Source organism: Nannospalax galili, unplaced genomic scaffold, assembly GCF_000622305.1.
Source record: "Nannospalax galili isolate Female #2095 unplaced genomic scaffold, S.galili_v1.0 scaffold54, whole genome shotgun sequence".
NCBI lineage: Eukaryota > Metazoa > Chordata > Mammalia > Rodentia > Spalacidae > Nannospalax > Nannospalax galili.
In genome coordinates, this window is record NW_008341028.1 from 8008104 (window position 1) to 8023412 (window position 15309).

The 15309-nt window shown below is 38.2% G+C and overlaps 1 protein-coding gene across 8 annotated transcripts in view; it reads left to right on the plus strand.

The window, feature by feature from the left end:
• Map2k5 (mitogen-activated protein kinase kinase 5) overlaps window positions 1-15309 on the plus strand; it is a 277836-nt gene that overhangs the window by 104636 nt on the left and 157891 nt on the right. For all 8 annotated transcript variants that reach the window (XM_008836355.2, XM_029565020.1, XM_008836356.3 and 5 more), the window contains exon 12: window positions 11649-11710. In XM_008836355.2, the coding sequence (XP_008834577.1) occupies window positions 11649-11710 (62 nt within the window). The remainder of the gene's footprint in view (window positions 1-11648; window positions 11711-15309) is intronic.

Here is a 15309-nt window from a genome sequence, read left to right on the forward strand (position 1 = left end):
TCCCCTAGAACTGGAGTTCAAATGGTTGTTAGCCATCATGTGGGTGCTGGGAACCAAACCCAGGTCCTCTGCAAGGGCAACCAGTGTTCTTAACCACTGAGCCATCTCTCCAGCTCCCCTCTATCCAGTTTTTAATGGGTAATGGGTATTTATATTGTTGAGTTGTAAGGTTTCATTTCTTTTTGAATTTGTGATCCTCCTGCCTCAGTTTCCTGAGTAACTACAATTTACAAGTCTATGCCACCAGGCCCAGCAAGAGTTCTTTGTATAGTCTAGGTACAAGATTCCTATCAGCTAGAAGATTTGCAAATGTTTTCTCCTATTCTGTGGATTGTATTTTCATTTGTCTAATGGTGTACTATAAGTCTAAAGTTTTAAAATTTTAATGAACTCTATCATACTATTTTGTTTGCTTATTGCTTAGATATTATACACACACACACACACACACACACACATACACACACACATCTAATTCAACAGCACAAAAGTGTAGCACCTGTTTTATTCTAACAATTTTTAAAATTTTGGCCATATTAAAAATACTAAATCTTTGGGGCTGGAGAGATGACTCAGCAATTAGGAGTACATACTGTACTACATTCGTGTGTGTGTGTGTGTGTGTGTGTGTGTGTGTGTGTCCACACACATTAAAATAAAAATATTTTAAAAAATATTGTCGGGTTGGAGAAATGGCCCAGCAGTTAAGAGCACTGGCTGCCTTACAGAGGACCTAGGTTCAGTTATCAGCACCCACATGGCAGCCACCAGCTGTCTGTAACTCCATTTCCAGGGGATCTAACGCCCTCTTCTGACCTCTGCAGGCATTGCATGACACAGGTGCACTTGTATACATGCAGGCAATACACTCATACACATGAAATAAAACTAATAAATTAGGGGCTGGAGAGATGGCTAAGCGGTTAAGAACACTGACTGTTCTTGCAGAAGACCAGGGTTTGAATCCCAGCACCCACATGGCAGCTAACAACTGTCTGTAACTCCAGTTCCAGGGGATCCAACAACTTCTTCTGACTTCCTTGGGCATTGCACGACACAGATGTACTTACCTACATGCAGGTAATACATGCATACACATAAAATAAAAATAATAAATAAAATATTTTTTAAAAAAACTAATAAATTAAAAAATATTGTCTTCCATTGCATGGATATGTCTTTACACTTATGTGTTTTCTCGTTTTAAAATAATATTTTATAGTTTCAGTGTACAGATTCTATATTTGTTGAATTTATTCATAAGTATTTTATTTTTGTTGGTTTGTTTATTGCTGGTGTGTGTGTGTGTGTGTGTGTGTGTGTGTGTGTGTGTGTGTTTTAACACGGGTCTTCCTGTAGCTCCAACTGGCCTGGAACTTGCTGTGTAGACCAGGCTGGCCTCACAGAGATCCATCTTCCTCTGTGTCCTGAGTGCTGAGATTAAAGGACTGCATTACCCTGCTTAAGTATTTTATTTTTTAATCATACTGTATGTTAAGATTAATTTTGAATTGTTCCCTGTGAGTATATAGAAAAATAATTGATTTTTGCATATTGGACTTACATCCTGTCACCTTGCTGAACTTGTTTATTAACTTCAGCACTTTTTGTGGATTCTCAGCGTTTTCTCTGTGTAAGGTAACTTCATCTGCAAATAGAAGTTTTACTTTGTCCTTTTCCATCTGGATGCTGTATATTTCTCTTCTTTCTGAATCACTGTAGGTAGAACTTTTAGTGTAGTCAAATAGAAATGGGAGTAGGCACCTTCTCTTTCTTATCTTAGAGGAAAGCTTTCAGACTTTAAACAGTATGATGTTTGAGGTACATTTTTCATAAATTATCTTGAACAAGTTGAGGAAAATTCTTTCTATTTTTTTGGTTATATACATTTTTAATTGTGAAAGGCTATTAAATTTTGTCAGATACTTTTTCTGTGTCTAATCTGTTGATTCTATTATGTGATTTTAGTCTTTTGTCCCAATGATATCATGTATCATGTTAATTGACTTTGCACTTGGTAAACTAATCTTGCAAGCCCAGAATTACTCACCTTGGGCACAATGGAAAATTCTTTATATAATCCTGGATTCTGATTGATAGTAATTTGTTGAGTGAGTGAGTATGTAGCAGGGCAAGGGGGCTTGCTGAGGATTAAACCCAGGGTCTCAGGTATAGAAGCATGCTCTCCACATTCCTTGAAAATATTTGTATCCATATTCCTATGGGAAGGCTGTGGGTCTGTGGTTTTCTTATAATGTCGCTGGTTATGTATAAGGGTAACATCTCATTTGTGGGTATACAGTCATTCCTTATATTGCCTTTTAATAGTTTTTATTTTTGTACAGTTAGTAATTTCTAGATATTGATAAGATGAATTAACTTGAATTTTCTCTCTTCTTGATCAGTGTAGCTGGAGATTTGTGGGTTTCTTTGATCTTTTTCAAAGGACCAACTTTCGATTTCTTTGATTTCTTTTTCTATTTTCTACTTGGTTTATTGTTGCTGTTTTTATTTTTAGGTAGAAAGTGAGGATTTTGCTTTTCGCTCTTTCTTGTTGAAAGTGTATCTTTATATTTGTTTACCTCTAGGCACTGCTCTAGCCATATTCTACAAGTTTGGGTATGTTGTGTTTCCAGTTTCCCATAGAAGCCCCTTCTGATTTCCTTTTTACATTCCTATTTTTGCTTATGGTAGCATTGTTTTCTTTCCATACAATCACTGTGAATTTTCAATGATTCTTCCTGTTGCCAGTTTCTGTGGTTGGAGAGTAAGCTTTGCATGACGATATTCTTCTCAAGGTTATTGGACTTGTCTTAATGTCTAATAGTCTGTCCTGGAGAATGCTGAATATATACTTGAGAATAAAGCATTTTTGCTGCTGGTGGGTGGGCTGTTCTTTGATATCTGTTGGGCCTTGGTTTATGGTGCTATTCTGAATATATTAGGTTCTTGTTAGTTTTCTGTGTAGTTCTTTTATTCACCATTAAAAGTGAGACATTGAGGTATCCAACTAATGTTTTTTGGTTATATTCTTCAATTTAATCAGCTTACATATCATATATTTGAGTCTCTGTTTTTAGGTATATTGTCTATGGGTTTCTTTGTATTTTGTTTTTTTGTTTTTTTGAGGCAATGTCTTCACATAGTCACAGCTGGCCTGGAACTCACTAGCTATATAGACTAGGTTGGCCTCTATCCAAAAGAGATCTGCCTGCTTCTGCCTCCTGAGTGCTGGGATGTTCCATCACACCTGGCTAAATCATCATTTTTATATCTTCATGGAGTAGCCCTTTTATCATTAGAAGCCATCTGTCTTTTGCTCTATTTGTCTAAAGTTATTTTGTCTGATATAATCACTCCAACTCCCTACTGATCACAGTTTGCATAGTTTATCTTTTCTGTCATTCGCTTCTAACATAGTTGGTTCTCTGAGCATGAATCTGTTCTGTCAATTTCTGATTTAATCATTGTTCAACTCATTTATATTTATTGTAGTAACACAGTAAGATTTATATTTATAGTTTCATTGTACTGCCTTCTTTTAGGTTAAATGTCTTCTAACATGCTATCTAAATTCCTATGTGGTTCCTTTACTACGTAGTTGTGTTCTAGTTTCGTTTTTGTTGTTGTGAAAAAATGCCTGACAAAAAACAACCTAGAGGAGAAAGGGCTTATTTGGCTAACAATCCCATGTTACTGTCCGTGATTGTAGGGAAGCCAAGACAAGAAATCAGAGCAGCTAGTCACATCACCTCCAAGAGCAGAGAGAGAATGCATGCGTGCCTACTGCTTAGCTCAGTCTCTCTACTCTTACTTAGTTCAAGATCTCCTGCCCAGGGAATGGTGCCACCCACAGTGGGCTGGATCGTCCCACACTAATCATTGTAATCAAGACAATGCTGCACAGACATGCCCATAGGCCAACCTGATCTAAAGGATCCCCCATTGAGACTCTCTTTCCAGCTATTCTAGATTGTGTCAACTTGGCAATTACAACTAACCATCACAGTTGTGTCCTTAGCAGTTGTCCTCAGGATCTTAAGTTAAAATATTTTAGTTTAGGCCATGTATGGTGGCTAACCCCTTTAATCCTAACCTTCAGGAGGCAGAGGCAAGTGGATTTCTGTGATTTCGAGGCCATCCTGGTCTACATAGTAAGCTTCAGGCCAGCCGGGGCTATACAGTGAGACCCTATCTCAAAAGCAAAACAAAACGAAAAAACAGTTTAGATTTATATCAACTTCATTTTAGGGGCTAAAGAGGTGGCCCAGAAGTTAAGAGTACTGGCTGCTTTTGCAGAGGGCCCTGGTTTGGTTCCCAACACCTGCAGGATGGCTATCAACCATCTGTAACTCCAGTTCCAGGGGATTCAACACCCTCTTCTGATCTCACCAGGCATTGCAGGAGATGAGTGGATTTATATACATTAGGCAAAACACACATACACATAAAATAAAGATAAATAAATTATTAAGAAATAAAAAATACTTCATTTTAATAGTACAGATGCTTATAATAAAGCTATATCCCAATTAACCTATAATAAATTGAAAATATCATAAAAATGCACCTAAAAAACCTAGTCTACCAAGCATCATAGCTTAACAACACAGTATACTAAACATACACACACACACACACACACACACACACACACACACACAGTAGCTGACTGGCAGTGGTCCTTGCTGTTTTTATCTGCTTTTACCAGACCATAGTATACTATATACCAATAGACCAAGAGAAGGAGCATTTCGATAATGAGTAAAAACTGTAAGTTGAACATGGTAAGTTAGTGACACGCTGCTTCTCTACAGCTCTATTACTTCCTCCCTCTTTTGTGTACCTATTGTTATATAAATTACATTCTTCCATACTGCATGTCCAGAATGGCTTTATAATTATTGTTTTATGCAGTTATCTTTTAAATCCAAAGGAAAAAATTGAAAACACATGTATTATGTCATTTTTATTTTCATATTGAATTGTCTATGCTAATGTTCTCTGTTTTTCCTGTAGATTTTATTACTGTCTTGGAATTTCAATCCAACGTTGGCTCAGTGAGAGTCTAGTTTATCTTTTGTAGAAAGGGTCAGCTGTGATTCATTCTTTCAATTTTGGGTTATCTGGGGATATCTTCTCTCTTTCCTCCCTTGTGTTTTCTAGGGTAGTTTTGCTGGGCATAGAATGCTTGGATTAATGGTCATTTTCTTTCAATGATTCAATTATGCCATCCTGCTGCCTCTGGTCTCGGTGCTTCTGATTCTGATGAATTATCAGCCATTAACATGCCTCCTTTTTTCAGTGTTGGGATCAAACCCAGGGCCTTGCTAAGCAAGCACCACTGAAATTAGATTTCCAGCCCAATTTGACCCAATTGGTGTGTGTTGGTACCACTTGCTGCTCTTAAGAGTTTCCTTTTGTCTTTGTCTGACTAGACTCACAATGATGTGTCTAGAAGTATGAATTTCTTTGAGTTTATCCTGTGTGGATATTGAAAGGTGTTGAGTATGTATAGACTAATGTTTTTCATCAAATTTGGGGTCTCTTTGAATGGCCTTTCTGTCCCTTTCTTTCCTTCCTCCCTCTTAGCCCTCCCATTGTACATGTGTTGGTGTGCTTGCTGGTTAACCCATACCTCTGAGAATCTGTTTGTTTTGGTTTTCTCTCATCTTCCTCCTCGGGATGGTGATCTCACTGGCTTAGCTTCACATCCCTGTGTTCTTTCTTCTGCCTTCTCATGCTCTTGCTCCTTTATATTGAAATTGTCATTTCTGTTACTACATGTTTTAACTCAAAAGTTTCTGTTTGGTTCCCATATGATTTCTGTCTCCTTATTGATAGCCATTATTTAGGGGCACCAGCTTTATACTTTCCTTTACTTATTTAAACATGATTCATTTTAGTCATATAGTTAGGATAATTTAGAAGGTAGTACGTAGTCCATACTCATCAAAGGCTATAAAAAATAAACATAAATAATATATGTGTTGCCCTCCAGCCATCCCATCCTTCCCCTCCCTTTTGCAGTCAAATTTTGTATAACTTTTTCCTAATTTTGATCTCATAATATCATTTATTTTCAAATGTTTACTGAACACTTTCTTTCAAATACTATTCTATTCCTGTGAGTGCAGCAGTGAACAGGATTTAATTCTTTTCCTCATGGCCCAGACACATACAGTCCCTTTTCAGCGAAGAATAGAACATAAAGCAGAATGGATAGTGACTGATAGAGCAGGTGCTAGATAGGGGGTCAAGATAGAAGTGGCACTTATCAGAGACCTTAGTGTTAATGAGTTAGTTAAGGAAGACCACTGGGAGAATCTTAGAGGCAGGACTACTGAGTATAAATGTTCCAAGATGGATGCAGGAGCGCCATGGTACTAGAGAGTAATGCTGAGAGAACCCGTGACAGGACTGGAGGCTGGAGCCATAGACCCAGGCAAGCTCTTGTGGGCCTCATAGGCTATGGTAAGGCTTTATTCCACATTTATTAGGAGGGCACTGGAAAGTTGTTAAGTAAGGGAGGGATGTGATATGCCTTCACACTCAGTCAAAACTATTCAGAAACATCCAAGTAGAAGTTCTCAGAATATATGCATGTTTGGATTACCACCATGGGAGAAAATTGGTTTTCTCCAAAAGCCTGTGTTGCAGAGAAAGAGTTTACTGTATTTTCAGCTATCAGACACTAAGAGATCTTAGGGCTGGAGAGATAGCTCAGCAGTTAAGAACACTAGCTACTCTTGCAGAGGACCCAAGTTCCATTCCCAGCATCCACATGATGGCCAACAACCATTAATAACTCCAGTTCCAATGACCTCTGTGGGCATCGCATGGCATGGGTACACTTACATATATGCAGGCAATACACTCATACACATAAAATTTAGAATAATAATAAATAAAACTCTTAAAAAAAAAAAAAAGAGGGGCTAGAGAGACGATTCAGTGGTTAACTGGCTAGTCTTGCAGAAGACCTGGGTTCAATTCACAGCACTCATATGGTGGCTAACAACCATCTGTAACTCCAGTTCCAGGGGAATCTGATACCCTGTTCTGACCTCCATGGGCCATTCCATAACACAGGTACACTCACATACATGTAGGCAATACAGTCATACATAAAAAAATAAGTTAAAAAAAAAAAAAGAAATTAAGAGACCTTATATTAAAGGTTTTTGCTCATGTCTTCTGATTTTAGTCTTATCGGCATTAATAGTAATCATGGTCATTTTAAGGCAAATGCTGTATTAATATGATAGCATTGTTGCTTCCCGTTCATTTACTGCTTATTTATATTTGTCCTATGAACAAAGATAACTATTTGTATTTTAGATCTTGTAGTAGGATAAGCATAGACATTTTGGTTTACTTAAGTAAAGAATCTAATGGCCCTAACTTAACAGAAATATGTGGCTTTTGGAGCGACTGGAGAGATGGCTCAGTAGATTGGGAGTGCTGGCTGCTCTTGCAGAGGACCTGGGTTTGATTCCCAGCACCCACATGGTCGCTAATACCCATTGGTAGTTCCAGTTCCAGAGGATCTGATATCCTCTTCTGACCTCAAGTGACAGGTCACTTATTACATGCACACAATATACTCATATACATAAAATAAAAATAGTAAATAAAATATTTAAAAGAAATGTGTGGCCTTTTGGTACTAGGCATAGATTTCTGCTGATCTACTAGCAGTCTTCTGGCTTCCCATATGCATAGTGGCATGCAGGAAAATGACTGGTCAGGGGTGGAGTGTGGTCAGAAAACACAAAGAGTGAGGGTCACAGAGCACAAACCTGTGACCTTGACTCAAGAACAGCAATTCAAATTCAGGGGCCACAGATGAATGAGTTTTAAAATGTTTTAAAATCAGGCTTAGAGATGTAGCTTAGTGGGAGAGTGATTGCCTTGCATGTATAAGGCTGTAGATTCAATCCTCAGTCCAGAAAAATAAAAGCCTTGAACTGCAAATCTCAGCAAGTCTGAACTCTTTGTCAGTGTATGTTGTAATGGTGTTGCACTACAGAGGCTTTGAAAGCCATCTCCAGTTCACATGTAATTCCACAACTCTGTGGTATCACTGAAAGTCCTTTTAGATTATTTCGTTTGGGGAAGTTCAAAGACTCGGTCTCCTCTGAACTCTGCCATCAGCAGGCTGTGGCTGTCACACTAATATTTCTGGGACTCAATCTCTCCTTTAAGTCAAATAAAGTCTATGGACTTATCATTAATGTTCTTTCTAGCACTAATGCTTAATGATTTAAGTCTAAGAGTTACTTTTTATGGGTTGATCTGTAAAATGGAAATGATAGTGAAATGAAATAAAAGTTAAAGCAAACCCTCTACCCTTTAGCATCATGGGAGTCAGGGAACTCCACAGTGTGCTCACCAAGCTTAACGGGACTCCTGATTCTGGGTAGATCTGTAGCATCATTTTTTTTTTTTCATCTCCAACGTTTATCTCTAATGAGTATGGAAAGGACAGAATGGATCTGATGACACAGAGCCAGCTAAGGAAAGGTCTGCCCTTATGGATGGCTGAGGAAAGTGGGTCTGACTGGACTAAAGGGGTACTTACAAAACCAGTGTACTACCTCAAAATAGGATTTGTTTTTGGTTTATTCTGTTGGTAATGTTGGTAATGTAACCTTGGGCTTTTTTTGGTTTGGTTTGTTAAAAGTGATGTTTATTTAGCCATTTCCATCCTGTTCTATATCCTGTGTAGAAATAGGTGCATGTGGATGGGTTTGTACCCCCAAGTTTTTGTTTGTTTGTTTTTTTTTTTTTTTTTTTTTTTTTTTTTTTGGTCTTTTTGAGACAGGGTCTCACTGTAGCCCCAGCTGTCATACCCCCAAGTTTTAAGTCCCGAGTCCTTAAACCATTGGCTTCAGAAAGGATTGGTCTAGTGAGCTGCCATTGTCAGTCTCCCAAATACCAACATTTCAAGCTTTATCATCTCAAACTTATTCATCTGCACAACTACCAATCTATCCAAAAGATCGATGAGAATATGAACTGTTTTTCTGCCGCATTTTCACTTTTATGGCATCTATGATAAAACTGTTGTTTAGTAAATAAGAATGGTTCCGCTCATTGCGTAGTGCCTTTTTTTCACGATCTTGCCAGTAGCACCTAGAGTCAAAGAATGAAGTTAGTTATCCCGTGCTTGCTGGGCCTCCTGTCAGCATGTGAGAGCACCAGCAGAACTTATTTAAGAGTGACCGTTTTCCTCTAGTTCCTTTACACTGGATAAGGATGAAACTTTGTGCATGTGCCATTCTTACAGAGAAAAATAATTTTTCTCTGGTGTTTAGCTTTAGGAAAACATGGCATGTAACAATATTCATATTTGCAAAATAGACTTGACTGCATTTCAAAAAATTATGTGCTTCATCCTAGAACCTCATTAGACACTTAATCATCCAGTAGTCAAATGGAAAAAAGTTACTTCTCAAATATCCTGGGTGATTTCTTCATAGAACAGAAAGATTGCACCTCAGTTTAATTCTTTTAAAAAATTTTTTATATGTGTAAATGTATTGCCTGCATGTAGGTAGGTACACACCTGTGTCATGCAAATGTCCAAGGAGGTCAGAAGAGGGCATCAGATCCTCTAGAATTGAAGTTACAGATGGTCATTAGCCTCCATATGGGTACTAGGAATTGAACCTGGGTCCTCTGCAAGAGCAGCCAGTGCTCTTAACCACTGAGCCATCTCTCCAGCCAAGTTTGACTCTTTAAAAGAGGTTATTACATAATAGTAAAGTAGGTCTCATCCTATCATTAGTGAGTGAAGTATTTGTTCTTTGCACAAACTTTTTAAAATTTTGTTGGGTTTTTTGTTTGGTTGTTGTTGTTGTTGTTGTTGTTTTGAGAGGCAATCCTGTAGCCCCACCTGACCTGTAACTCACTGTGTAGATCAGACTGGCCTGGATCTCATAGAGATCTGCCTGTCTCTGCCTCGCAAGTGCTGGGATCAAAGGCATGTGCCACCCACCATGTCTGGTGTAATTTTTTTTATTGTTTTTACTTTTTGTGTATGAGTGTATTGCCTGCATGTATGTAAGTGTGCCTGTGCCGTGCAGTGCTCTCAGAGGTCAGAAGAGGGCATCAGATTCCTCTAGAACTAGAGTTACCAGAAGGTTGTTAGCCACCATGTGGGTGCTGGGAATCGAACACAGGTCATCTGCAAGAACAGCCAGTGCTGCTCAGGGGATACCCTGAGTCATCTCTCCAGCTCTCTTATAACAGTTAATGTACTACTAAGTAGGAAATTTCAGGCATTAAAATGATGCTGTTTCTATAGTTGATTTGAAGTCCCTTCTTTGAAAGTGTATCAGAGTAACTATAGCCATCTAGTGAGATTAAGGTTCCACTAGCACCAGTGCTTACTTTGATGAGTCCAAGAATTAGCATTATTGGGTAGATCTATAGAATAGCAATGATAGTGGAGCTGGGTAAGAATTAAACCCAAACTCTCTGCCATTGTTAGCCTGGTAAGAATGATTAGCCAGGAGTGGTGATGCATGTCTTTGATACCAACACTTGAGAGGCAGAGGCAAGAGGATCTCTGTGAGTTCAAGGCCAGCCCGGTCTACATAGCAAGTTCCAGGCCAGCCAGGGCTAAATAGTGAGACCCTGTCTCAAAAAGATAAAGATTGAACTACACAGAGCACTCACCAGGCTTAGCAGGACTCCTAATTCTGAGTGGACTTTTTCATTCCAACATTTCTCTCAGATGATTATGGAAAGGACAGGATGACTCTGCCTAGTGATTTTTCATTTTTAGAAACTGCCAAAAGTGGTTTAATAGATGCTGCATTTGATAAAGATGTAGGACACATTTTAGTAAAAACGTAAGTTACATGACCAGGCTGTGCAGGTGAAGTGCCTCCAGCCAAGCCTGACAGCCAGAGCTCAGTCCCTGGGACCTGCTTGGTGGGAAGAGAGAACCAGCTCTCACAAGTTGTCCTGTGACCTCCATGGATGTGTGTCTGTGCACACACGCAAACAGAAAATAAAATGTAATTATAAACCTAAGATAGAACTTCAAGAGATTATGTTTTTGTTATGTTTTTACCTCATAACTTGATTTTTGCAATGGTATCAAAGGATTTCAGAAAATCCAAGAGTAGATTGTTTATCGGGGTAGCTACTTTTGAAAGTAGCGGTCATTTGGATAAAATTGTAGATTTGCTTTATCAGTCTTTGTATGCACTTTCAACTTCATATTCACCAGCATCTGTTTGATAAGTGTGAAAATTCTAAGATAGGGCCAAAACTTACATTTCAGAAAACTGGTACATGAGACATGACAAGTGTAATAGTTATGTTAATCCTTGTAGTTTTGTGTTTGCTTGTAAGTTTTCATATAGTGCAGATTCGGAGCCCATCCTTCACTGGTCTCCTTCAGTCGGGTCGTGTATGTGACTATCCACTTGAGCATAAAGGTGGAAGTAGCTAGTCATGTTCCTCATAGTGGGATTGTGTCATTAATAAAGTTAGACAGAAAGCCAGTTTTACCTCCATATTCCACCCATGATGTAAGAAAATGGAAACCTTATCTGCACAGGGAATGCACAAAGGAGTACACTTCGTTGTGTGGTGCTTGCTTTTGTAGTAACACATCTTTGTCTCTACAGGGGGCTCTCTGGATGTATATAGGAAAATCCCAGAGCACGTGCTTGGAAGAATTGCAGTAGCAGTAAGTAGATGGCATCTGTGTCCAAAAATATGGCCTGTCTAGTCCCCTTGCCAGGCTGTTCTTCTATCCTCAGGTGTTTTCTTCGTTCTCTGTTGCCAGTTAGGTCCTTCTCGCCTTTCTTCTACTTTGATCATTTTTGTCATTCTTTCTGTGGGCTGTCTTTCAGTGTGGTCCCCCAGGCATGGCAGTCTCTAACCTGTTGTGGTAGCATGTGTTTGCAAGGACCTTAATGCCCAGGTTTATCAGTTGCCTTTCTAACTTCAGAGAAAACTGTTTCAGAAGACATTCTATAGTCATAGAATTAGAAAATAAATTAAAAGTCTAAATCACTAAAACAGTCAATAAGCAAAACACTGCTTTGAACTGAAATGATTTTGTAGTCTTTTTGTGCTCTTGGTTCTGCATTTTTTTTTAGCAGCTGTAACTAGAAATCTATTCTCTTTGTGACTAAATGCAGTTTTCCTGTTCTAATATTCATGAATAAACTTATGAAATTTATCATCTAAACTGGTATTATTTTATAAGTGCTAGATTTCAAATTTGGAATAATGTAGGCTAAACATGTCTAGGAGAAGTCATTGGGTAATGTAATAGTAAGCAATTGCTAAACTAAAGACATTCTGTTAAAATAAGTGGTTTAATGCAGAACAAAGTGATTATATCATGTTCCATTTAATTAAATGGCTTATTTTCACATTCATTATACATCAAACTGACAACTCAAATTCTTTAATCCAACATGGACACTTATTTAGTCTTAGTTCATTGTAATTCACAGCTTTCCTTTTTTCTTTCTAATTATTAGTGTGAACTTCCCAGGGTGATGAGAACTTTTCTGATGCTGTTGCTGCTGAGTAGCTTCTAATCCACATGTGGAGGCAGATTGGTTTAGTATGAAGTTTGAGTACTTAAATCACTATATTAGATGAAAATAAAAATGTTTCATTTCCTCTTCTAATCTCAGAGGGGAATGAATGTTTTGTGGCTTTTGGCAGTTTTTGGCTCTAAAGTTTAATAACACATGTAATAAAGGGCTAAAGAAAAAAAGACAAGAATACCAATTGAAAACATGGGGGTGTAGCATACAGCTCTGTATCCCCAATTATGTATCAAACTTGGAAAAAGAGAAATCTTCTCTTTTTGGGAAGAAATTTGTTCTTCCTGAACCTCATCGGTCTTGCCTCCCTCTCATGTAGGTAACCCAGGCCAGGTCACTGATCTTTTAAATTCTGCTGGAATGGGAAGATTGTAAAAGTTAGTGGAGTTAGCAGAAAAACAACTCAGCTTCAAATATAGGGCTTGCCTATTGGAGAATGGAAAATATTGCAAAAAATTATTTTAGGGAAAGGCATTAAAATAAGTACTAGACCAAGCCATTGTTTAGGTTTCCTCTTCCATGTTTTTAAATTTGGAAATATTTCTGTAAAATACAGCCATCTCCTCCAGCCTTTGTGGCCCATCAGGCCACAGTGATGAAAGCTGCTAATGTCTGAACTAGAGGACATGCTTTGATAACTTTGCTCTTCTGACAGCCTCTATAAAGAGTGTGTTTTTGTGTGTATGATTTGAATTGGCTACGAACTTGGACGATTCTTTCATGCAGCTAATAAACACCATATCAGCCCAGGAATAATGTCTGACACCCGGAGGATCATACCAACCAAATACAACCAGCAAATGGATGGGTTGTAAGTCATGATTTGTAAAGTACATGTTCACACAGTCTGATGGGCTCCCACTTTCCTTGGTTATTGCTCCTGTACAGTCCCACAGTTGACATAGATGTCTTTCCCTGCATTTTCTCGGCGAGGCCAAGAAGGCACATGACTGTAGTCTCAGTTGTTGTCAAGTCTAAGGCAACAGAATCTGGAGGTGGGAGATAGGTCCAGCACCAATCACTGTCATGTACTTATGTACAAGTATGTCACCTGGTGTTTACAGCAGCCCTGTAAAGTATGGGTTGTTGAACACATTACACTAGGCAAAATGAGGTCTAGAATGGTTAAACAGCTTGCCCAGAGTTATTGTCTAATTAGGCAGTGCTGCCTTAGACACAGGCTGTCTGTCTCTAGACCCAGTGCTCTTTCACTCTGTTTTCTGAGAATCTGAGCAAAAAATACAGGAATTAAAGGGAGAACTAGATTTTTAAGAAACACAAAGAATGAAGAGGATAATGAGAATGAATGAGAGAGAAATAGGGAAACACACAAATGCACAGTTGCTTCAGATCCACCCCCAGCAGGATCTCACTGAATTGTCCATGGTGGTCTTAAACTCCCGGGCTTAGCTACTCCTCAGGCCTCCATCTCCCCGGTAGCTGGGACTACAAGCATGTGCCACCATGTTCAGCTGGAGTCCTTTCATGTCTTAGAACCATACTTAGAGATCTCCTCCTCCCAAATGAACTTTATTTTCCAGGTTCTAATAATGGCATGCAAGGTAGTTCTGCCAATCCAAAGGTCATTTTTGCAGGATGAACTCTGTCAGCCTCGATGAAATGTGGTTCAAATTTTCTTTTGTAGTATGTATGACAAGAGAGCATTTTTGTTCTGTTGAAGAAATCCATATAAACTATCTGATTTTAGCTGTCCAACTTGCTCCAGATTTTTATCCACTATCTACTTGAATCTGGTTTCTGATAAAGAATACCTCTCTGCCTCTCCCTGCCACCTAACACATTTTGTTTCCCTCTCATTTCTGAAGCAGTGACACTCTGTGCTGTATTCTGAGTGCTAATGTTGATTGAAGTTGTCCCTGAAAAGATGTGCACTTGACATGTCAAGGAAGGAGTGATTGACAGCAGATATAAGTACCGTTAGTGTCAAGGTTTCTCAGGTGGTTTTGTGCTGCCTTCCCTACTGAATACCAATAATACTCTAGATTTTTCAGCAGGCAGATTTCTTCTTTCCTTATACATGGATCTCTATATACATTAAAGGAAATTATAGTCTCTTTTGATAGTTTGAGAAATAATATTTTCTTTTTTGAATGTCTAACAAAATGCATGATTTTGTCAAACATCATAAAATCAGTATTGTATTTATTTTACCTTTTCCTACCTGGCAATCTGAATATTGTTGGATTGTATCCCATGTGTGTTTTCTGATCATTCATTTCCTGTTGAGCTAATTTTAGTAGTTGTCTACCTCTAACAGGAAGGTTTTATAATATACAACTGAGATTCTGAGTTTGGAAACTGAACTCTGCTTACTCAAAACTCAAAAGATTCCTGCTTCCCTGCTAACTAATGCCCTCCTCCTCAGGAGGAAAGCTGTTTTCATTGTTGATGCTATCTTTCATAAGCATTTAAATATTTTGCTTATTTCCTTTGCTTAAAATGAACATTATTATACTTTTATTTTAAATATATTTTAATTTTTGCAATAAGTATAGTGTAACTTTTCAACACATGTAGTATTAATGTTTTGATATTTTCTTTTCCTATATATTATTTGGAGCACGTATTTTATTGTAATGTCAATTATTCCAAACTCTGGAAGAAATCATTTGTTATAAATATTTATTTTGTTCTCTAAGAATAAATAACTGCATAAGGAAACTGGTCATATTAGACCAGCAAACCTGGCAGGAGTGCATTC